We start from the raw sequence: 24,872 nt of genomic DNA on the forward strand, positions 1-24,872 counted from the left end.
AGCGTCCCGCAGGGATCCCACCTTCGAGAAACCTGGATACCCTGCACCGCCACTCAGCTGCACAAGAAGGCTCCCATGAGGCACGCAGGCACCCAGGAGTTTGCCCTCTGTCCTCAGTCTTGGACTGTGCAACAGATGCTGAGTTCCACACACACCAAAGTACATTTACTCTGATCCCCAAGTGACAAAGAACTTCCTACCACCTTTAATTATTCGGGTTTCACAATCAATAGGAATTTTCAGACTATCATTTCCTTTTTTGGGGGGTACCAGGAATTGAACTCAGGGCCTTGCGCTTGCCAGACAGGCGCTCGTGCCGCTGAGCTATATCCCTGGCCCTGTATTTCTTTTATTTTCAGAAACAGTGGGGTCTTCTCTTCTTAGGAAGGGCAAAACATGATCTTACTAGTCCACTCATTTAAAAATAAGTACAAAATAAGATTATATAAAATTACCTGCCAAAAGCAATAGTGTAAAATATATTAATATATACTATGTCAGAGCTCAAATTAAAGTCCAGATTTGTATTTTTGTAGGATCACAGAAAGTAGATTCATACTACTGCACATGACTTCTTATATATTTATAATTTTAGTGTTTTGAATACTTTTGACATGATTACAATGCAAGTCCTATAATATAATAAAGAGGCATACAACAGAGCATGGAAAATGGCCAACAGAGCATGGAAATACGTTTTTTTGCTTCTACAAACAACATGGATGCCGTCCAGACATCAACTCCACATCAGCACAGGTCAGATCCGGGCTGTGCATAAATACACTGAATAGGCACACACGCTGCACACAGCACCCACACATGGAGAGAACCGATCACGCCTTCCACTCACACTCGGGAAGGGTGGAGCACGTCTACACCTGCACACAGGGGAACACTCACTCTGTTCTGGCAGGGAGGAAAGAAGAGTAACGTGCCCTGGCCCGTGCTGAGCACGGCAGCCAGGTGTCAGCAGCATGTCAAGATGGAACACAGTGGTTACTGTGTGGACAGGGCCTGCTGAGAAGGCGTACAGTGCACAGGGACGTGCCACAGACTGCCAGGGAGCAGGCAGGAGTGGGAGAAGTCAGCATGGTGACAGACTGCAGTGGCACTAAGAAGCCACCACAGGCAGAAGCGCAGAGCCAACAAATGAAATGGGGAAAGGAGGCTGAAGAAACGAGCACAAAAGAACAAGGAAAATGGTGAGGAGCTCCCAACGAGTAAAAGGAATCTCCTAAGAAGGAAACTGGAGAGAAGTTCACTTATGAAGACAGTTTATAAACGTGCAGCGTGGGATGGTACTGCTACGTTCTGGGACATCTGTCTGGCACCATGACCCACAGCGTAAGACCTCAGCAAGTGGCCTGGCCCCACAGGACCCACAGGAACACGGTGTGGCTGGCCCTCCTCCCACCCTGCCAGCACAGGGTGCCTCCAGATCAGCTCCAGCACAGCCTGGCTCATGGCCAGGTCCACTGCCCAGCTCAGCCCTCACCTCCCAGCTCCCATCCCCAGCAAGAGCCATGGCCACTCACCCTGGATGGCAGGACTGGCCTCCCGGGGCTCCTTCTGGTAGTACTCGCTGCAGACGGCAGCTAGGGCTGATACAGCTGTGTCCTAAAACAGGAGGTCATGAGTGCACAAGGCTCTGCAGTTATGCTAGAGAGATACGCAAAACCAAGTCACATTGCCTCTCTGACCTGATGCATCTGCTCAGATATGTGGGTCACAATTCTCCACACTAGCACAAGATAGAGGGCCTGGCTCTCTCCCCGACATGGCGTGAGCCCACCCTCCACCCTGGCACCCTTCTTCGTAGAAGCAGCGATACCAGATGACATGCACTGCTTAAGGGTGTGAGAGCTCACAGCTGTGCTACACATGGCACGTTCAGAGGACAGCAGTGTCCAGAGGGTGTTAGGAACAGGAGCAGATCTTGGGTGAGGAAGACAAGGCCACGCAGCGCAGGCCCCTCAGAGCCCAATTCCAAAGCCACCACAGAGCAGGCATTGCTGCGCCACGGGTGCAGGAGCTCATAGCGGCATCTCTTTGGATCCCCAACTGCACCATTCAGGGAGGACCCTGATTCTCAACTCCAGCTTCCCATGCCCACAGCCACACTCTAAAACATGGGAAGTGCAGCTTCTTCCTCCTGCCCCTCAGAGCCAGAGGCCAGGGCCACCAGAGGAGCCCTGTGGAGACTCAGTAGGCCCTTGTCCAGGGAGGCACATCACAAAGATGTCACTTGTAGTGTAAATCAATCATAGATTTTTTTTCTTTTTTTTTTGGTTTTTCTCCGGTACCAGGAACCGAACTCACAACCTTGCACTTGCCAGGCAGGCACTTTGCCGCTGAGCTAAATCCCCAACCCCAATCATAGATATTTTTAAAAAGAAAATATGAAGACACTGGTTATGAGGTACGCGAATCCAATCAGCAAGACAATACTCTGATCCTACAGGATGATAAAGTGACCTCAGGAGAAAAAAGCTGGCTTTGGTGGTATACTCTGGAGGCAAGAGGATAGATTGCAAGTTTGAGTCTACCCAGGGCAACTTAGTGAGAGACCCCTGTCTCACAATAAAAAATGGGCTGGGCAAAATTTTAAAAAGCCCTGGGTTCAATCCTTAGGACTAAAAAAAGAAAAAGAAATAAACAAAACAAGGAAGTGGAAGACACATCCGACTGGCCCAGAGATGCTGACACAGGGCATAGGACAACAGAGGACGTGCCTGTTCCTGGTGTCACCCTCTCCCGCACCAGGAACCCAACTTAATGCTATAGAAAGGGCTGAGCTCATGGCTCATGCAACCCCAGGATGGGAACACTCTCAAGGATCCTGACCCACAACTGCAGCTCTGGCCTTCACACTGAAGCCCCCGGGACGCAGACTCCACCTGAGCAGGTATTACTCTCAGCGTGAAGAGAGTATTTTAAGGTGAGTGTAACCCTAAAGCCAGAAACAACACAAGAAAAGGTAAACATTCAGGGCCCCCACAGCCACACTAGTTTCCTGGCTATGAGTTGTGTGGATAGCATCATCTTGGTGTGGTGATGGCGCTTGTTGGCTGTCTAGGTGGTGGTGGTGTGGAGGTGGGACCTGCGACGGGCATGCCCTCTGAGACACATGCCAGGAGCCACACATCACTCCCTGCACTGCGCACCCAGGGGTCTTGCCCAGCACACCTTGATCTGCTGTCTGGACTGACTTGAGACGAGGTGGAGGTTTCTCAGCGTGTCGTCTATCAGCCACTGCCAGCCGTCTATCAAGGAAATAAAGACTTTGCTTACACAACTCAGGACATCCAAATGAAACAAGCAACAGCAAACTCACCAGCTGAGGCTCACAGCGAGCTGTCAGTGGGCTTTGAGCGAATCTGAGAAAACCTGCCCAGCACCCTGCGGGCAAACCCTGCCCAGCACCCTGCGGGCAAACCCTGCCCAGCACTCTGCAGGCACCGGAGCACCAACATGGGGCCAGTTCCCAGGGCTGAGGCTGCCTTGGGGCTGGGCTGCCCATGGCAACACTGGCCCCAAACCAAGGGTCTCAGCATCAGGCTCTGGTCATTCTTTAATTACCACCGAGAGTTTCCAGTGGCCTCTTCCTTTCAGTCTCCCTCTGTCTCCTATCCCTGCCAACAGAAGCCCAAAGATTGAACTCAACTCTATCCCACAACAGAGGTGGCAACAAGTGCTCACTCTGTCCAGGTGAACAAAAGTGAGTGTCGAGACAGCGGGCAGGCAGGCCTCAGAGGAGGACAGAGGCCGTGGGCAGGTGCCAGCTCTGGTATCTGAGCCATGAAGGCCTAGCTTCCAGCACCTCATCTGTCTGCTAGCAGAGAACTGACCCCGGAGGCCCAGCCATGGGCAGCACAGCCACACAGAGCCACCACTGTGAGCACTGAGGAACATCAGGGGCTGGGGCTCCGGAAGCAGCAGGAACCTGCAGCAAGTCACAACGAGGTGTCCCACACAGCGCTCCTTCCTGCTACAGCCTTCCGCCCCACCCCAGAAACTCATTTTCTACACTGAGACTAGAAGTAGCTGTGGGGAAACTACTGCCATGGTGTCCTGGAGAACAAAGCACTTACCAATGATGGGGTCACCTTTAAAAGGCATTCTGGAGAGTGACAGGTTTTTTATCAGGATGCACACTAGGAAAAAGGGAAAATACCACATCACTGTCCCCAAAATGCCTCCCCAGCCCTGTGACTTCCCTGTGCCTGCGGCCACACAGCAGCAGCACGCTCCCTCCCCTCGGCTCACTGGCTGCCCACAGGCAACACCAGCCACTCCTTAGCTGGGCAGCTGCACCATGCTCAGCCCTGGCCAGACACAGGTGCTGGGGAGCTGGAGCGATCTATGTGCCACCAACAGCCCTGCTGTCGTGTGTCTCTGTGAGTCACAGTGCTGCCCTGGACCCAACTCAGGCCCTGGGACACGTACCTAGGAGGGCTGCACAGGTCAGGCCTCAGATAAACCAGGCCATCAGCATGGTGACAGGGGCCATGGAAAGCCACTTGCCACCACCTGCAGCTAGGCTGTCTCCAAAGATGGAAGACATGCTCCTGTCACAGGCAGCCACCAGCAACTCACAGGCGGACAGGCGGGAACTGGGGTTTGGAGGTGGTAGGCAAAGGGCACCAGGATCCGAGGTGAAGAACAGTGGGTATCTGGGGTCCAGGATGGAGGGCAGGGGACACCCAGGGTCAGGGGTAGAAAGGAGGTGGAGATCTGGGATTCCAGGCAGAGGCAGTGCCAGCCCCTTGTGTGAGGAGCACAGCAGTGAGGCAGACAACTCTAAAGCTCAGTCCCTGAGCAGCTGGGGTAAGGCATGGTGAGGCCTGACCACCTACATGTACTGTCACCAGGAATTAAAGAAGTGACTTCCATGCCTGCTGAGAAGACTGACAGGCCAGGCCAGCAAAAACTCCCGGATGCAGTCTGAAGGAGGAAGCCCTCAGGGAAGAGACTGGCCCACCTGGCAGGGAGTCTGCCCAGAGAATCCCAAAGCCACAGCCTGGAGCAGGGCTGCCCCTGACCTCCAACCTTTCCCCAGCCTTCCCCAAGGCTGTGGTCCAGAGATGCCCACATCCACCCAGCCTCCCACCCAAAAAGATCAGTAAATGAAGTACAGAGAGGCAGTAAATAAAGCACAGGGAGGGCCAGGTTTGTTTCTTTTATAATAACAGAGTCTTTGTCAGGCAAGGGGGCTGGCCAGGACATGAACTGAGACCCAGTGCTCACAGCGGCATGGTCCCAGAAGCCAGCTTGGCAAGCTGACACAGGCAGTGCACATGTGCCATGCCACGCCCCCCCCCGCCCCCCACACACATGACAGCAAGCGCAGCTGCAGCCCTCTCCCCAGTGCGGCACAGAAATGTCATTCTGCTGAGATCCTTCTGCGTGCCACAGTTTCTTAGGCTCCTACGGCCCTGGCCCCACACATCACCAAGGTTTTCACCTGGGTTGCCAACAGCCACCATCCACCAGCTGGGGCCATGTCGGCACCCACAGTCTGAAGGAGGAAGTGTGGGAGTAATCCCAACTCCCATCACAGCTCATGACCACATGGTCCAAGCTGGCAGGAAAGGAGGAGTCCCTGCACAGAATCGGCAGCTTCCACGGCACAGGTTTCTCCAGCCTCCACCCTGTTCCTATCAACGACACAACTAAGGGGACATCTTACATGCCCTTTTCTACAGATGTGTAGCGTTCTATAATTTGGATGGAAAGCACTACATTCAGCATTTCTTTTGATGGACCAAACTTCTCATTTTTGTCACCGCACACAAGTGGCTATAAGCACAGTGTGGACCACACACCCCCATCGCTTTTGGGGTGCAGGTCCCTGTAGATGCAAGAAGAGAGAAACTGCAGATGCAAGAGGAGAGAAACCCATACTGCAGATGCAAGAGGAGAGAAACTGCAGTCTTCTGTGTCCACACTGCCCACAGCCCCCGGAAGGGGTGTCTTTTAACCCTCCTTGGCCCCTGCCAGCAGGCTGCCCATCCCCAGGCTGCTGGGGTTCACTCCTATGCAGAGCTCCTCATCTCTGGCTTGTCCCTTTTACAGTAGTAACAGAACCTGTGTCAGCCAGCCTGACCTTTTTACTGGCAATCTGGAGAAGTCTTTCAACAGCAGTACCAATCCAGCTTAGTAACTTTATATATGTCATGCTTTCCCACATCTAGGCATGCATAACTTTTTTCCTGCTTCTGGCTATGGACTATTGTTAATTCTGTCAAATGGTATGAGCCAAAAACCACAAACACAACAGAACACCCTCACGACTGAGGTCTCACTAGGATGGGGTGGTGGGTCTGCCATGTAGGGACTTTCATTGGAGGGACAGACATAACAGCAGCAGAACTTTACACCCACGAGGCTAGGGAGGGGCACTGCGCCCTTATGCCACTATGTCTTTATTTTTATGCACATTTGAAATTTTCCAAATTAAAAAGCTTTTTCAAGAAATAATGTCCCCAAAACTGTCTCTGAAGATTTCCGTAACTGTACTTTTCATACTTGAGTTCTCAGTGTAGTGTCAGCTCTGCATGGTAGGGATGCAGCTTCATCTTCCTGTGTTCCCTCACTCCCTGCACTGCCACCCAGACTGGAGACGCCTCCTGAATCCGCTCTTCTAGCCTGCTCCCTACTCCTAGGAAACCAGCATGCTGTTTCCAATGCAGCAGTTTTATAGTATGTTTTAAAAGTTAGAAAATGCAAAGCTCCACTATTTTAAAATTTTTTCATAGAAATCTGACTTGCATATGAACTTTAATGCATTTTATCAAGATAACAAGGGGGGAAAAGCACATGAAAAGATGTTCAGGATTGCAAATAACTTATTCTGCAAGTGTTGTGCAAGACAAACAAACATTCTAATAAATTATAACTTGATAAATGAGCAATGTCTTGCAACGTGAGTAGTACATGATGCCAAATGTCACATGATCACAACTGAGCCAATAGTTCCCCTCTCTGTCGCTGTCTTTCTGCCCCTCTCTCCCCTTCTCTCTTACTGTGGGATTGTGGGTGGTAGTCTCCCAACAGCAAGATGTTATGGAGGAGATCTCATCTGTAGAGGAGGAAGAGAAAAAGATGGAGTAACCCTTGACTTCAAATGAGATTAGACAGATTTGTAAAATGTGGGAAGCAGTGCAAAATTTTGTAGAGAAGCAACACCCAAATAAGGCTGTAGCAGTGGGAGCACTCTAACAATGCAATATCACATTTCTGAAAAATCCTCAAAAGGAGGCAAAAGCAAGTGCTGTTAGACAGGGTCCTTGTTACAGCTGCACACAAAAAAAGATTCCACTAAGCCAGTAGAGAGCAGTGATTCCATTAGTGACAGTTAAAGTTGTCCTATACAGTGACCCTCCTCTCTCTTGACTCCCTCACATCAGCCAGGAAGGTTCTCAAAGGTAAGCACAGGTTAATTTGTTTATTTTTCTTGATATTTTGTATTTTCTTTATAATTTTATATTATATTACATATTATAATCAGTTTATATGACTATTTTTGGGTTATAGAATGAATCACTGGAGTTTCCATTATTCCTTAAGGGAAATTCTCTTAGATATACAAGTGCTTTGGATTACAAGTATGTTTCTGGAATGAGTTACCTCACAAACCAAGGCTTCACTGTATACATGAAACTTACAGGGTGATGTCACCCACAGGCCTAATGGCTATGATTTCAACAGTGACAATGCCGAACACCAAACCTGAGTGAGGACCTGGAGACAGTGCAGCTCACAGCTTCACATCAGGTGTGGGACAGCACGGCCACTCAGGACACACTTCTACAGTCTCTTATACCACAAGATGGACAGATGAGCCATGGACCCCAGCACATTTATTCCTGAGAAGGAAAGAGCTAGGTCCACACAAACCTGTGCACAGACATCTTGGCACCTTTACTGCCCACAGCAAAGCTGACAACAGGCTGACGGGTAGATGGTCATACACACTATGTGATAAAAGGAGGAAAACATCCAGGGTCATATGCTTATGGAAAGCATAGCCTCACGAGACCATAGCAAGTCTACCTGTACAGTTCTAAGAACCACAGCAACAGAGAGGGCAGAGTAGTGGCTGCTGGGACAAGGAGGGGGGCCGTGGCTGTGTCTCTGACACAAATGAACACAAAGCCTAAGGTTGTGAAAAACTAGAAGTATGCCTGCTCCAAACATGTGGGAGCCTAAAGAGACTGAGGAAGGCCAGGAGTGCAGACAGGTGATGCCACAGTAACAGCCTGGCTACTATATCATGCAGTCACAAAGGGGAAGCTAAGTGAAAGACACAGAGTTCTAACCCTAATTGTATAAGCTCCTGTGAGTCTGTAATTACTCAAAAGGAAAAAATAAATTTTATTTAAAGTAACAGACAGGTAATTTGGATCAACCTTCCAGCTAAGACATTTTTAATGAAAGAAAATGTGCCTGCAGTCCCTGGAGATCACAGGGACAGATGCAGCCTGGCAGGGTGGCTGCCACATCCCTGAGCCCCTGCTGGCCCAGAGGAGCCCAGAGCACAGCCATGCATCCAGGGAGCCAGGGATCTCACCTGTGGCTTGTGTTATCAACAGAAATATCCAGAGTGGGGCAGAGGTGACCAGGATACCAACCCCACAGAGGTACATATGTCACCCTGGAGAGGAGCACATTCCCACCACCACCACCTCCAATCCTCCAGAAACAACAAAGGAGTGCTGCATGTGACAGCTGAGCAAGGATTTCAAACCATGCTCAGCACATTTAATAGGGTACAGAAAATGGGTAAAAAACTACAACAGGGATATGGAAGCCAGAAAAGAAAGGCAAATGAAGTTCTAAAAGATAAAAATACCAAATTTCAGAATTTGATCAATAGGGGCTTTGCGGGGGAGGGGTTCTTTAGCTTTATTTTTAAAATAGGGTCTTGCTTAGCTGTCCAGCTGGGCTTGAACTTATGATACTCCTGCCTCAGCCTCCCAAAATGGGGAGAGACCTGATGGATGGGTTTAAAAGCAGATAAGAGACAGGTGAAGAGAGAATTAATGATAATGGAACACGGATCAGAAGAAAAATCCAGACTGAATCAGAGACACAGAGCAGGGAGCAGTGTGAGACATAGCCCACGAGGAAGGCCAACATGGAGGACAAGTGTCCCAAAAGGAGAGGAGGGAACAGAAGAGTAAGATGTGAGAGAAGGCCTGGAAATGTCCCCAAAGTGACCAAAATATCTCTAAACAACTACAGATTCCAGACACACCGTGACCCGCCAGAGCCTCTAGTAAGACAAACATGAAAACTCATTCTGGGTAAAACACTATACAATTGCTAAAAACCAGAGATAAAGACCAACTTTCAAAAGAGACCAAGGAAAGAGACTTCCAACAGAGCAGTAAGTACACCAGCAGCCACTTCTCAACACAACTGGAAACGAGCCTGGGCCAGCAGGCACCACCTTGAAAGGGTCGGAACACATGAGCAGGGGTAAATGCAGATTAAGCTCCAGCCACAGAGGGCCCTGCTGGGGAAGGTGGAGAGAGAGGTGATGGCAGCAGAGGCCACAGACACCCTGCAGCATCTCTCCTTCAGCCAGAAATGCCCAACAGTGCCCGCAACACACCCTGCCCAGGAGCCTCCCAGCAGAGTGGGGGTGGCAGGGAGCAGAGATGGCCACCAGCCTGCAGTGGCCACCCTCAGGGCAAATGCCTCAGGGCGGGGGCGGGGGGAGAAGATGCCATGCCTCGGTGCCAATAAGGGTGCCTTTTGTAAATCATTGGACCAAACCATAGGTTCTGGTCCTTAGGTGGTCGGTGAGGCCATTCCCGGCAGACAGAGGCTGTGGCAGGCATGGAGGAGAGTGGGGTGGTTGCTGCCTCTTTCAACATGGACACTGTGTCCCCGGACTGCTGCATCGGCTGTGGGCAGTCGTGCGGTGGGCAAACTCATAGATGGTAACTCTGTGGCACTGCACTAGGCCCTGAGCACATGTGCCCATGCTTGCACCACCGCTGCCTGCCCTGGGACTGTGACCACCTGGTTGGTAATGAGCAGCTGGTATGGCCATGTAGTAGAGCCTAGTAGTACACCAAGCCACAGCACTTTACCACGGTGACAGGAGCCACAAGGACACAAGAGATGCTTATCTCATGGTGTGGAAGCTAGTGCTGTATCAGGTAGAAAAAGTGAGCTTTAAAGCAGTTACACAATTGACCCCAGCTTGGTGAAACACACATTCAGTTAAAGGAAAGACCAATGCAAAGGACCCCAAGAGCTCCTGTGAGAAGAGTGAGTATGATAGCCCCTAGTTCCTCCCAGATCAGCTCAGTGGGCGCAACCCCTACTGCATACAGGAAGAGCAGAGACAGCCTGAGAGAGGAGTACCTGGCCTGTGCTCAGGCACCCTCATGAAAAGCTATGGGGCTGGGGCCCCAACACGCCTATAATGGATTGACAACTGGTGGTCAACTTATAACACCCAGCTGAACTGAGTAAGTGTGATGCTGGGTGTGGGAGGCCCACCCGGGGTCTGTTGCCAGCAGCATAAGAGGCAGACCTGGAGAAGAAGAAAGGCTGTTGGGAGCAGAGAGAGGCTGTTGGGAGCTGGTAGAAGCTGTAGGAGCTGTTGGTTCTGTTGGAGGAGCTCGTCATGCTGGCTTTCCTGATGAAGTTGGCTGTTTTCATCCTCCGAAGAGCTCAGGACATTGTTGGCACTGAGAACAGCTTCGGTTCACTTTCAGGGAGCTCTGGTCCTCACTTTGAGCACCGCTTCCTGGTTCCGGATGGGAAAATGGTGCACTGACAGTCTCCTGGAGAACCTTACTGCGTGAGCTTCCCTGATGGGAACTCAGCTGTCTTCACCCTTGGAGGAGCTCGGGACCTCACTGTTGCTGAGGATGACTGTGGTACTTTTCAGGGGAGTTCTGGTTATTACTTTGCATGTCGCTTCCTAGCTCCAGGGTAGACCCCTCAGCCTGCTAGCACAGACCCTTCACCCCGCTGGCACAGACTTCCTAGATTCCACCACTGACCTTTGGGCCTTCCCAGTGCAGATCCATGGAATAGGCCTGCATGAGATATTGTTATGGGCTCTAGGCCTCCAGTTGGACTCCTGGGAGGCATTGTTATAAACTCTAGGTCTTAAGCTGAACTCACGCAGGACATTTGAGCGGGATCCAGGCCCTTGGCTAAATTCCTTGGTCTTAGTGCATGGACAGATTTCCTGCACTTCTTTGTATAGCACTGTTTGAGTTACTATTATAAATAATCTTGTAAAATATGTATCCTGTATTACATTGTTCCCCCCTTGCAATATCCCCCAAAACCAACACAACCCCGGAGAGAAGGCGATCAAGGCCACCATGAGCTGATCAGAAGGTGACACCTTCCAATTATGGCCATGTCATACCCCAAGGCACATGCCCATCTTGGTCAGGGGACTAGCTGTAGGGCTACAATCTCACAGTTCCGTGCACCAGCTGACATAAGGTGGTGGAGGCTCGCAGTTTTCAGCGACATTCACAGACGAGGGCAGGGTGGGAAGTGGGGAGGGGGGCACAGGAGGGTCACCTATCCCTAGCCCCTCAGCTGGGGCACCCTGGAACCTGAGCATGCTCGCCCATACTCGGACCAGGGATCAGGGCAAGTCTGCACTCCAGGCTTCCCTCATTATAGCCCACCTATAGCTCAACGTCACATGGAAGATGACACAAGCCAAGGCCATGGAATGAGCTGGGCCAGCCCCACCAGCAGGGCAGGGTGTCAGGAGCACAGCTAGGGAAGCCTGGCCCTCCAACTGTCAGGCTGTGAATCACACAGAAACAGCCAGCCTGAAATGAGGGTTGTGTGTCAACACTGCATCTGGACATGCTCTGTACTTCCCTCCTCACGCTCACCCAGCAACCTCCACAGATAAAGCAGCTCAGTGCTCGGCTGTGCTGAGCCCCACAGGTGCCAAGGCCCTGCAGCCTTCCCTGGGCCTGAGAATCCCAGGAGCTGTTTACAGACAGATTCTTCCCTCCTCCTCCAAGTGGGCTCAGGGCCATGCACTGAACTTCCTGAAGATAAGACTAGCGTGCTATCCCTGGGCCGGAATCACTGAAACCAAAGGCGAAGCCCGCCATGGCTGCTGCTGGCTTCAGTTGCCTCTGCCTTGTAGGAGCACCACAACCTACCCACTGGCCTCTAGGGGCTTCAAGTGGGCTCAGGGCACACCTCCAGCATATGAGCTCTTCTCCTCCAGCCTGGCAGCCACACAGGCACTGCTGGGCTCTGTTGTTCTCCTTGACAGATCTGACCCAGTCCTGCACTTTGCACAGGCACGCGCGCACACACACACCCCACCCCACCAGCCAGTCCTCCTGCACTCTGCTGCATGGCCAGCCACAGTGCAGGTCCACATGGCACCACAGCTGCCACTGTTCAAGCCAGGCCTGGGAGCCCTTGGTTCCCTCTCAGGTGGCTGGCTTTCCACCAAGCTCCAGGTCCTGCGAGGTTGATGGTGCCGGGCCCTGTCCCACTCTTGCCCAGGCTCCACACAATCCTATACTACCAAGTTACAACTTGGGACTCACAGCAGCCCTGCCACAGGATGCCAAGGGACACCAGGGGACACTCATGGGCAGCATGACCAGGGCAGGAGCTGCTGTGCAGCACTGCAGAGCAGCCTGGGTGGCACTGCTGGCTCTGACACCCCAACAAGAGCCACACCTGGTACACTGTGTACCTCCTCTGACCAGGACCTTTTCACCAGCCCTCTGGGTGGCTCAGGTGCACCTGTGCAGCTCGCTCTGACCAGGTACCTTGGGTATATCCCTGGAGAAGACCATGAGCTCCCAGTTTCTAGCAGGAACAACTGAACGGGCTTCGGGGAATCTACATGTCTACCTGTTGGTATCATGTGAGCGCCCAGCAGATAATTTAAAAATATACTCTGGATATAATTCTAAAGCTATTTTATAATTCTATTTTATATTCTGGATATAATTCTAAAGCTATTTTGTACTAAAGCTATTTTAATTTAAATACTGTATCAGAGAGGAAGAGCCCACACAGCTTGTTGTCTCACAGTGAGAGATGGGGCACCCACAGCCACTCACCCAGCTAGTCCAGGGGGTCAGACTCAGGGAGCAGAGGACTCAGTAAGTTACACATGTGAGCAGCGTCAGGAGTTGGTCAGGGAAGAGCATGGGACCTCCAAGCCAAGGAAGTTGCCTGCTGCCTGGCACCACAGAAGGCCCAGTCCAAAAGGTTACATGAGAGAAGTGACATGAGAGACACAGGATGTCTCCACTCCGAGGCTGGAATAAGGGCCTCTGACCTACCTGCTTGTCTCATGAGTTCTCCTCCAAGGCCCCTGAAAATCAATGAGAATATGCATGGTTAGAATCTCTCAGTCCACAAGAAACCACAAGAAACATCTTCACTAAGTAACTTCAGGTGCAAGAAACGCTACAGCCCTGGTGGCGAACCTATTATAGGTGTGTTTTTCTTTTTTTAAGACAAAAGATGTTACTGTATGAGTTTTTTTCCTAAAACCTCAGTGTTCAGGTTAAATTGCAGTATTGGCACTTTGCGATGAATACGTGGGTTTGGGGCTGCAGTATGGGCACTCGCTCTCTCAAAGAGTCACCATCTCTGCACTAGTGTTAATGAGCTGACCTTGATACTGAAGGGTGGACTACCTTCGCGGAAAGCAATGAGATGCCATGAGACTAGCTCCTGTGGTCTCCATTTTGGCTGGGCTGATCTGACTCTCGTCTTTCTGCTGGACCCTGTAACTAGTGCAGGCACCAGCCACAGTGCACGGCCATAGAACAAGGCCCAACACAGCTCAAGCGTTGCTTCACAAAGGCATCAGAAAGACCACCATGAGGTCCACAGGAGACCACTGGTGTTCTGCCACAAGCAGGCAGGCCGCACAGTCTGTCCTGCATGGCAGCAAGGTCTGGATTTGCCTACTGCCTCACACAGTTACAACACTCGGCAGAGTACAGGACATACAGAAGATCCAGGGCAAAGGGTGCAGACCAAGGCCCTCCAACACCCTGGAGACCCAGGCGAGGCTTTCAGGCACAGAGTGTGTGTGGAGCCCAGCATAGCCCACCTGTCAGGCTGAACCGAGGCTGAAATGGAAGAGGGCAAAGCCCTATGGATCAAACAGAGGGCAGCATGATCTGCGGCTGACACCAAGCTGCACACATAGGAAAGGACCTGTGCTAGCCTGTGAGAAGACAGTAGAGAGAAGGCAAGCCAATCCTTGGAGCCTCCCAGGGTGGGGCACAGATGTCAGCCAGGTGGACCAGCCTCAGTGTGTATGGGATACCTGACCGGACTCACAGAGGGCTCCTCAGCATCAGAGATGATGTTGTTCCAGACATAACAAGGCCTTAGAGGACCTGAAGGATCCAAACATACCAGAAACTGAGAAACCATAGTTATTAAAAGGAATACAACCATCTTGGGTATGGCACACATGTCTGTAATTCAGCAACTCAGAAGGCTGAGAAAGGGAGATTGCAAGTTCAAGGCCAGAGCCACTGTCTTAAAACTTTAAAAGGGGTGGGGGGGAGAGGGGAGAGGGAAAGAAAAAGGACTGTAACAGAATCTAGTTTTGGGCACATTAATTCTCACAAAATGGAAATCTAATAAAGAATTCCCAGGAAAACATATATAACATGACCACAGCTGAAAGAATAAAAAAAAAAAAAAAAAAAAAAGAGACCCAGAAATGCCCACACTGAGGAAGTAAGTGCACAAAAGCATTATGACAGCCATCCCACTGTCCATAGGTCCAAAAAGGCAGGGGTGAAAAGAGAATAAAAAAGAAACATGAGAAACTTCAGGATCATATTTTAAAAACACAATCTGAAAAGAAAAACTGTGCTAAATGTAATTAACAGCAAATTAGAAAGAAGAGAATAAAATTTCAAACTTCAGAGACAGAAAGCAGATAGTGCAGGGCAATGGGAACATTCTCATTTCATGATTAGTGGTGTGGTCACAAGACTGTATGAGTTTGCTGAAACTTGCCAAATTTTACTCTTAGAAATAAGTTTGTTATATGTGAATTGTTACTCAAAAGGTTTTAATTAACCTACTGACAGCAATAGCAGAATGAAAGATCTCCCATTTCTATTTCACCAGCATTTGGGCAAGAATGATGACAGAAGCCAGGTTCCAGGTGAATGTGCACCCAAAGGAGCATGCTCCGGCTCACACTTCTCCTGAGCCTCTTGCACTGGTTACCCTGCTGGAATCCTAGCGAAACCCCCAATGTTGTTTAGAAACACACTGTGCCTGCTCAAACTGCCACACACTGAGGTGCACATGACCACAAGGAGCCTCTGGCCCAGTTCTGAGAGCACAGTGCACACTTCTTGGACACGCGAGGCTACAGACTCCACCACCCACCTTCTAAGTAAACTTGAATACTCTTCCATGTCACTTTTGTTTCATTAGGCACTCGTGCCAGTAAAAACTTAAGGAACTTTACTAACACCAGGACAGGGCTCAGGAGGAAGCTGTGACAAAAGCAGGAATGGGAAGAGGTTCAGAAGACCTCCTTAGAAAGAAATGCTCCTGATGAGGATCCTGAGGTGACACCAGCCAGTCCTGACAGGCCACAAGAACCAAGATGAGCACTGCCACCGGGCTGTCCATTCGCCACCACAGAGCAGGAGCAAGTGTGGGCAAACCCAGGTCTGACAAAGAGCTTGCATCAGGACACATCAAGAGCTCTGCTGGCTCAGTAAGAATCATGCAATGAGCATCTGATCGAACCAAGGTCTGAACAGCCCAGCTGGCCAAAGAGGTCACCAGGGAGATGTAGACTATAGGATGCCACAGAGGAGGTGGCTCTGGTGGTTTGGGAAGGGCACGGCACACAGCACATGCAGCAGATCAGCCCACAAGCAGCATGTGTGAATCTCAATACAACAGGCTCAGCTAAGGCAGACTGGAAAGGCTCACGCTGTATGATCCCACTGGTGAGAAACACAAGACAAGGCAACAACATCAGAGAAGCACCACACCTATGACCTTTGGGCCAAGGACTCTCACACCCTTGATCCTCAAGCTAAGTGACCATCACACCTCTTCAAACCAAGTAAACAGAGGGCACAATGGCCAGGATGGCCCCAAGCTGAGCCCAGACTCAGCTATACCAAGCACAGCCCAGCCCAGCAGCTGGTGCCCATGGCCTGGCATTGAGACCCTGCTCAGGAGAACGTCAGTTGGGGAGCTTACCTGTACAGGTGCCGGTCAGAGAGCTACAAACAGAGAACAGGAAGTTAGTTATTCAGGTAGTTAGGATTTTTAAAGTAACAGTCCATTAGCATCAACAGAGATGGTGACAGAGCAACAGAACGGTGTCCAGGCCCAAGAAGTCCAGCACAGAGATCCTTCTCTACTGGGCCCTCATCAAGTTCTTCAAGTGGGCGTAGAGAGAAGAATGAGAGCCAGGACCAACTCTCCACCGCCACCACAGAGCCTCCCAGGCAGACAGCCAATCGTGCCAAGAAGACTCTGATGCTGCTTTTTCTTCAAAAGAACTGAAAAGCACTGCATAACACTGTCATTACCACTTCAGCTCAAAGTTACAGATACTTACACACTGTGAGAAAGTCTACCAAATCCTTTAAGCGGATTCTTTAATTCTCGCCAAAACTGAAGGAAGTGGCCTGTTGATGCCTTGCTTAGAAATAGGACACCCTTGCTTAGAAGACTGAGCAGCCCTACTTTCTCAGCTACTGCATGGGGCTAACCCTCACCTTGCAACTGGACAAGGACGTGGAAGCCCTCCAAGCAAGAAAAAGGTAAATTGCACAATGGTTTTGCCACAGTCATAAAGTTAACATCATGAATAGGACAATGACCAGAGGCCAAGCGGCCAACACCATATGGAGCCACAAGACTTAAAGAATAGAAAACTTGCCTGGTGTGGTAGCATGTGCCTGTAATCCCAGCATACTGGGAGGCTAAGGCAGAAGAATCTCCAGTTCAAGGCCAACCTGGGCTAACAGTAAGTTCAGGGCCAGCATGGAACATAGTGAGACTCTCTCTCTCTCAAAGAACAAAACAAATCTAGACTAGAAAACCCTACTTGAAACGGAAAGAGTGAAACCATTTTAGTCTTTAGGAATTATTTTGAAATTTTCCTGTTGCTAGATCTGCAGTTCATATTTTACCTTGAGTCACTGAAGGTGTTGAGAATCTCAAACTCAGAAAAACACACACCTTCTCCCCAAGGAAATATACACACAATTCTGGATTTAACTGCAGAGACTTGAGCCCCAGCTGTGGATGCACTGGTGGAGAGCAAGGGCCTTTGCGCCCGGCATTCTCCCCAGCCCACAGGTACGTGCCTCTGCAGATGCCTCGAGACCCCTGACAAAGGCGGGAGGACCGGTCCCCAGAGGGCAGTGCAGCGCTCCTGCAACCCACTGGAGGCACCATGCCACATGCAGCCGGGCTGCACAAGGAAGAGGTCTATACCCACCTCCCTTCCCAGACAGACCCCCACAGTTCTGGCTGCAGAATGTGTCAAGGGTGAGATCCCCACCCAACCACCGTGGAACTGGGTGCCCCCTTGCACCCCAGGGCTGAACAACAGCTGCTGGGGCTGAGGAAGGCAGAGAGGCCCCGAGGAAGGGTATGTATGGGAAGGCCACACACAAACCTGCTGGTGGATCTGTCTCAGGCCCTGTACCACCTTCTCGTCCAGGTAGTCTGTGACAGGCCTGCAGAGAGTGAAATACAGCACTGAGGTCACAGGCCCCGGGACCCAGCCTCCAAGTTGCCTACATACAAAGAGCAGAAAGGTCTGCTCCCTGCCCAGGTCCCTCTAGCCCCAGGCACTCCTAAGTTGGCTCACAGCAGGTAAGCATCAGGATGCTCCTGCAAGCTCTGACCATGACCCTATACCAGCAGAAACAAGTCCCCACAGGGCTGGGAGAAGAGCCACACACAGGCGGTCACCATGTCCTCAGGGCTCCCTCATTAGTGGCTACTGGTGCATCTTCCCTCCTCATGGAAGCCTGCAAGCTTCCTGTGCCACCAGCCCTGGGGAGCTCCCCAGCTTCCCTATGTCATCAACAGGCAGCAACATGTGCCCCTGTGACCAAGCAGGCAAGAACAAGACACTGTCATGAGCCTCCTCCCACACACAGTCGCAAGGCCACCCACACCAGTGCCCACTTCACCCACAGTGCCGCAGTTATGCTCTGTGCTCTGGGGCTGGTCTGTGGGAAAGGGTGACATATAGTTCCTCCAGACCTGGAGGCCAGGAACCATTCACAGGCAGCACAGTGTGTCCCTAAGGTCTTTGAGAGGAACCCACTGGAAAGCAAAGTAAGAAAAGGAAGCAGCTCTTGGAACACTGGTCCCATTGGGCCACCATGGCCTGGAGATGGCTTCACTGACATTGCTACAAACACAGCCACCAAAAAAGTCCCCAAGGAAAACTCCCCAACCTACATGCTCCAGGACCACAGGTTACTAAAAGTGAGGAAGCAGGAAGGATGCAGAGTACATGAGCTTTCCAGACCGCTCTGAAAGAGTGCCTACCCTGGCTCTCATCGTCCAGCTCATTACTTCCCAGCAATTCGGTGAGGCGAGACACAGGATGCCACACAGCCCCCACTGAGGGGTGTGTGGGTGGTCCTGGCACTGGTGAGCCTCAAAGGAAAACGTGGGAACTAAAGACCACAACTCTTCCTGTATCTGAGATCACCATAACCCTGCGGCCACCCACACCAGAGATCACCTCAACCCCGTGGCCTCCCACAGACCAGTAGGGGGCAGTATCCCCTACCTGTCGCTCTGCACTGCCAGCTTGTACAAGGCGTAGGTGACTTCTGCGCAGGCAAGAATGGCACCATGCCGCGTATGTAGATCTGGACTCAGCGTCATCAACAGCAAGGCAGGGAGCACTACAAGACAGAGTAGCTTACTTCTCAGTCACTCATCTGAGTTGGAAGTTTATGCTACATGAATACACAAGACAGAACAGGCTCAGACTCTTCTCCAAGGGAAAAAAGCAAAGGTAGACCATGCCATGGTACCCTGAAGTGGCTGTCACATAAGGCAGACTCTGAATCTGAGGCTGAGCCAGTCTCCAGACAGACACCAACAGACTTGCTGACATCCAGTTCAACTGTCTGGAAACTTGACAAGGCTCCTAAGTCTGTACCCCACAGCCTGTGCAGGTACCTCTGAGATGCTCCCAGGAACACACCACATCCAACGGCACACCATCCCCAACTAAGTCCAGCAGGAGCAAAACAGGATGTCACCTTCAGCCCGTGTCTCTGCTGTGTGCATGTGTGGATTCGGGTGTTCTGCGGGCCAGGGGCACACCTACCATGCGTGGCGAAGTACTCAGGCACTTGTGGGGCCAGCTGGTGCAGTGCCTTGGCTGACAGTTCTCGGATAGCCCTGGGTGGGAGAAAATGCAGATGAGAAGAGGCATCTGTGTACCCACATTTACAATAGCAAGAGGTGAAAGCTAAGCAGATGGGTGGAAAGATGGGATGAGCAAAATGTGGCAAATACAACAGGGGAATATTCTCCAGCCTCCAAAGGGAAGGAGATCCCAGTGCCTGCTACAGCTGGATGACATCTATGGTCAGCTGGCTAAACCCTACCTGAAGCTGCTCTCCTAGAAGCTCTCAGTTAAGAATAGTTTCTCATTTTTAAAGGGATGTGTGAAGAAAAAATTGTAAAATTTATGGGATAGAGAGCTAAGATATTTACCATGAGGCCCTGTAAAGAGAAAGCAGCCAGCCTGAACAGCACCAAATTGCACCTAGAAATCTGACACAAGATGTGGACAGGGCCAATATATTAGGAAGACACAAAATTATAAATGTATATATGTCTAATAAGACACCCTGACCCAAAATACAGAAAGGAAAAACTGACAGAACTAAAGCAAGGTCAGAGATTTTAGCAGCTCAGAAATTCAGCCCACCTGGGAGCTGCATGTATATGATCCTGGCTGCTGCACTGTTGAAAGGGAACTGACAGGGTCTCTGCCCCCACGGTGCACTAGGCACCCTGCTGCGGACAGCCCCAAGCAGATGCTCACTTGGGAAGGTCACAGCCAACCAAGTGACAGCAGATCTGGCCAGAAGCTCCTAGTCGGGAGGCCTTGCCCAGGCCACCAAGTGTGGCTGCTCCGTGCAGTGGCCAGCAGTGGATATGTTCAAGGCTTTGGTCTTCAGGGAAGCTCAAACACATTCCCCACAAGCCATGAAGAACCTTCTGCACAGAGCATGCCTTTACACTGAGACTCACAGCAGCACCTTGATGCCTGTGCTACACCTTGGAGCAGCTATACCTGTGTCTTCCAAGCGGAACTGACATGCTGGCCCAGGACTCCTCAGCAGCACTAACACAGACTGTGCTCTAAATTGCACACATAGCTTTCCTCTTTGGAGAGTCATATTTAACTTCCTATAAAATGCTAAGATACCTTGACCTGCTACTGTAATTACAAAAGTAGCCATGGCGGCCTGCTCAGCTCTGCAGAAACCTCACAGGAGCCACACAGTGGTGGGTGGAGGAGAATCTGGGGCCTGGGTCAGCTTCAGTCCCCAGGCCAGGGCGCCCACAGTGACACACGACTCAGGGCATCTGCAGGGGAGCAGGGTCCTGCAGGCACACCCAACCAGGATTGACAGGGCCAGCTGGAAGCAGACTATGAACTCATGGGCCAGGGTAGAGGCTGGGACTCCCACCTCTTCACCGGAGCTATTTTAAACTATGACATTTACAATGAGAAAAGACATTCACAGCTTATCAGTTTGATTTTATCTCTCCTACAGAAAACCAGAGTCCTAAGGACCACAACTTACCCATCCCAGTGGCTGATTTTCATGGCAACCAGGTGATCGATCATTGGCTGGGTATACTCAGGGAAGCTTGCGATGGACACACTGAAAGAAACAAGACCGAGAAGTATGAGGATGTATGTAGAGGTGATGGAACCTTTACATGACACACGCAAAGGCACAGAATAGAGCAGAGACCTGCAGAAACAGGCTATTTCTTCTAAACTAAGAAATCTACCAGATGATCTGCCATTCCCTCCCTACTCAGCTAAGAGAAAGGAAAGGGCTTCTGCACACAGACCAGGCGTACGGGCAAAGGCAACTGTGTGCCTAGGCACCGCAGAGGGGACAACCCACCACTGGGCAGCTGCCACCATGCAAGCCACCATGCAAGGCCACAGCCTCTGCAGCCAAAATCAAGTGTGTACTATTTTATTCCCTTTCACACAAAATTCTAAAGAATACAAACCCTGCTGTCAGAAGTAGATCACTGGGAACCCATGAGTGACAGGGTATTCACCACTGTGGCAGATACCTGAGCCTTCATGGGCATGCACCTGTGATGAACTGAGCAAGCCATTTACTTTCTGTGCAGGTAATGTGGGGCAATTATGCTTCAGTAAAGCTGCTAAAAGTATTGAGTTGGAGAGACCTTACATTGGGAAGAGAGACCTTGGATTACACAAAAATAACAAAGAACCTGTATATAAATACATAAATAAAACAAACCCAAATGAAAAACTTGCCTAGATTTTTATAGAAACATCATAAAAGAAAAACAGAAGGCCAATGGGAGCTGCTGTGCCCACGATAGCCAAAAGCTTGAGACAGTGACAGAGCCAGAGTTAGGAGGCTGCGGAGCTCGAACTGCACACACCATCAGCTTAGCAGTCTCTTACACAGTTGAATGTGCAGACACTCCCTTTTAGGTCTTTACCTATAAGAAATGAAAACATACCCCCTCATAAAAACTTCTAAATAAATTTTCATGAAAAGATAAAAATTCAGAAAAGCCTAGCTACTAACCAACAGGCAAACCAACAGGTGAGTTACATGGTCACAGACAGCACACTCCACAGCAACAAACAGGCCACTTCATAACACAAGTGGGTCTGCAGTCACTGTTGGGGCAGAAGCATCCAGACCTCAAAACAGCATGTGCTTCCCGACTACACTGCTAGGACCCCGAGAGTAGGCAAAGGAGGTGCCTGGTGCCGGGCAGGGTAAACTGCAAGGTGGTGGAAAACCCAGATCCCCAGGCAGGTGTAGGCCCCAGATGTGTACCTGGTCAGCACATGCTGAGCCACACAGCACACAGCTCACCAGGCAGAGCACAAACAATGCCTAAAAATATAAATTAGGGGGCAGCTCATGCTAGAGTGCCTATCAAGCATGTACCAGGCCCTAGCACTGCAGAAAAATACAGTTACCTCTTTTGGAAATAATATGGTAGAGCTTCAAAATTAATCTCCCAGTGGGTGGGCTTTCCAAATTACGATGGAAACCCAGAGCGATGAAGAAAAACACATTGAAAAATCAAGTCAAGGCAAATAGCAAATCCAGAAAAAGTATCTACAGTGGTCCTATCCATGATTCTTTAAAAGACACAAGTTCTTCCAAACCAACACAGACATTGTGGTCTCAAGCAAAATCCTTATGAACAGCTCACACCGCACACTCAGCTCCTGAGGTGGTTCACAGCCACCTTCCTGCAGGAAAGGACAGCAAAGGGCTGCATATCTGACTCACAGCCACCAGCCAGGGACTAGGAGGGCCCAGGAGCACTGCTGGGCAGCCTCTGTGGACAGCAGTCACATAAACTGGGAAATACAAAGCATAAACACCCTCTGGTCAGAATTCCAATGGATGATCCTTTCAGACATGCAGAAAGGCACTGCACACTGTCTAGAAAAGACTGAATGGAGCCCACCACCCTGAGGGGCTGCAGAGATTGCCCTACTCGGATGTGCACAGAACAGGCTCCCAGATGTGGGCAAAGAAAACACACACCTCAAGTTCACTAGTGAGCCAAGTGTGATGCTCCAGAACAGGACACTGGAACAGGGCCTTTCCCAGCAAGCTGTCAGAGCGTCCATGTCACCAAAGAACCAGGCCACACAGCATCACACTGTCCATATGCTCAGCTGACAATGCCTGGAGAGTACAGCAAGGTATAAGACCCAGAGGAGCAGGCAAGCGACTGCACCACACACAGCAGGCAGGTGGACACTAGGCTATTTGGCAGAAGACCAGTGGAACCAGCCACTGGTACCCTGGCCCTAGCTCCAGCATCAGCAGCACTGACCTTGGGGAAAAGTCCTACCTCACCTGTTGCCAACGTGCAGAGTCCTACAGGCTAACTGTGAATGAAACAAGGAGAATCCACTAGGCGGCAAGGGACATGCAGGTGCAAGTAGAGACATGGAGACTGTTAGGAGGGGTACAGGGGATACAGCGTGACAAGGGTGCAACGTCTCATAGGTCCTGGTGAGAGGCCCAACCCTCCACAGCAAAGACAACAGAGAGGTGATCCCACCGGAAGCTGTCACATCCTCTCTGTCACCCCCCCGCCAGGATAGCTGGGGCACCATCTTCTCATGACCTCTATGGTTGCTCACCACCTCTGTGGCTTGTCCTCTAGGCCAATAGCCAAAGCACCCCCTCCCCTGCTCCAGACTGCCGTTATCCCTTCTAAAGAGCGACCAAAGACCACGTCTAACCAGTCAGAGAAGGAACAGAGCCCAATGTTAATGTTCCCCAAGCCCCCAAACTCCAGTGGGCCATAATCAACATGGCCACCCCTCCTGGAGACTCCTCCAAAGCAGCAAGCAGTCAGTTTCAGCCACAAGAAGCCGTCAATCAAGAAGCTGCTTCTCCCAAAGTTCAGCCAAACTGTTACTACAACAGCTGTCCCAGACTGGGAGATATTTGCTCCAGCTGCAGCAAACCTGAAACACAGATCTACCCCTGATGACCCTGCCCTCTCTGCCATTACTCCAGAGTTCTCAAATAGGTCTGAAAATGCAAGAAACTGCACATTCCATCAGCTCCTGCTCCTCGGGTCAGTCCAGGAGGTTGCCCTCTGTGCACCCCATCCACATCACCGCTGCATGTATCCCAGTAAGTCTCCCTCAGGTGGCCCACTGCCTGCTGAGAGTGGGCCGGGCTGCTCTGAAGAAACAGTAACAGTGGGGGCTATTGACCTTGAAGAGCTGCGGGGGCGGTTGTGGCATGAAGAGCTAAGAGTGGCAAAGACCTGTGCTGACCTGTAAAAGAGCCCCAGAGAGGCAGCAGAAGATGCTAGAAGATCTCCAAGAAGTCACCAGGGGGACTATGAGCTTCAGCCGCCAAGGCGTTAACAGGGCAGCTACGAGACCCCATGAGCTGTAACACTAAGAGGCATAACGCAAAGCTAAGAGCTGCTAGCATTCAAAGCTTGGAGCCACTAACATCAAGGAAGCTGCACTTGGCCAGTTAGATTTTTTTTTTGGTTTGGTTTGGTTTTGCTTTTGCTTTTGCTTTTTTGAGATAGGGTCTTGCTATATAGTGCAGGCTGGCCTCGAACTCCCAGTGATCCTCCTGCCTCAGCCTCTCAGCTCCTGGGATTATAGGCATGTGCCACCACACGTGGCACTCTGCCAATTTGTGATTTATATACAAACTGAGCAAAAGAACTCTCAGACAACTGATGACACAGGACAGCAGGGCAAAGCATGGACAGGGGACAGAGCTGGAGAGCAGGCAGGAGGCCTCTGCAGGTGTCTACGACAATGAGAGCTGGAGATCAGGGGAGGCAAGAGAAACTGCACCAAGGCACATGTGAAGCCCACTAGAACGTCCAAGTGCCTGACTAAACCACCCATCAGGGTGGGAGCAAAGGAGGAGACCCAGTAAACAGGGCAGTTGGTAATGAGTTAGGAGGCAGAAAAGTCACTTTGATCTGAGCAAAGTTCCTACAAAATAAACAGCTTTAAGAATGATGTTTAAGGATGAAGATGTGGGACATCAGTTAAGGAAATTTACAAAAGCAAGAAGAGAACCCAG

At 50.7% G+C, this 24,872-nt stretch overlaps 1 protein-coding gene across 2 annotated transcripts in view; it reads right to left on the minus strand.

Annotated features, from left to right (window-relative positions):
* Window positions 1–24,872, minus strand: part of Tbcd (tubulin folding cofactor D) — a 160,437-nt gene that overhangs the window by 17,891 nt on the left and 117,674 nt on the right. For both annotated transcript variants that reach the window (XM_013506004.1, XM_005407182.2), the window contains exons 18-26: window positions 20,853–20,933; window positions 19,358–19,431; window positions 18,809–18,926; window positions 17,675–17,735; window positions 16,243–16,265; window positions 13,320–13,351; window positions 4,092–4,154; window positions 3,187–3,263; window positions 1,536–1,617 (exon numbers count right to left, since the gene is read on the minus strand). In XM_013506004.1, coding sequence (XP_013361458.1) covers window positions 1,536–1,617; window positions 3,187–3,263; window positions 4,092–4,154; window positions 13,320–13,351; window positions 16,243–16,265; window positions 17,675–17,735; window positions 18,809–18,926; window positions 19,358–19,431; window positions 20,853–20,933 — 611 coding nt within the window. The remainder of the gene's footprint in view (window positions 1–1,535; window positions 1,618–3,186; window positions 3,264–4,091; window positions 4,155–13,319; window positions 13,352–16,242; window positions 16,266–17,674; window positions 17,736–18,808; window positions 18,927–19,357; window positions 19,432–20,852; window positions 20,934–24,872) is intronic.

The sequence above is a fragment of the Chinchilla lanigera genome, unplaced genomic scaffold (assembly GCF_000276665.1).
Source record: "Chinchilla lanigera isolate Chin_1 unplaced genomic scaffold, ChiLan1.0 scaffold00105, whole genome shotgun sequence".
NCBI classification, from domain to species: Eukaryota; Metazoa; Chordata; class Mammalia; order Rodentia; family Chinchillidae; genus Chinchilla; species Chinchilla lanigera.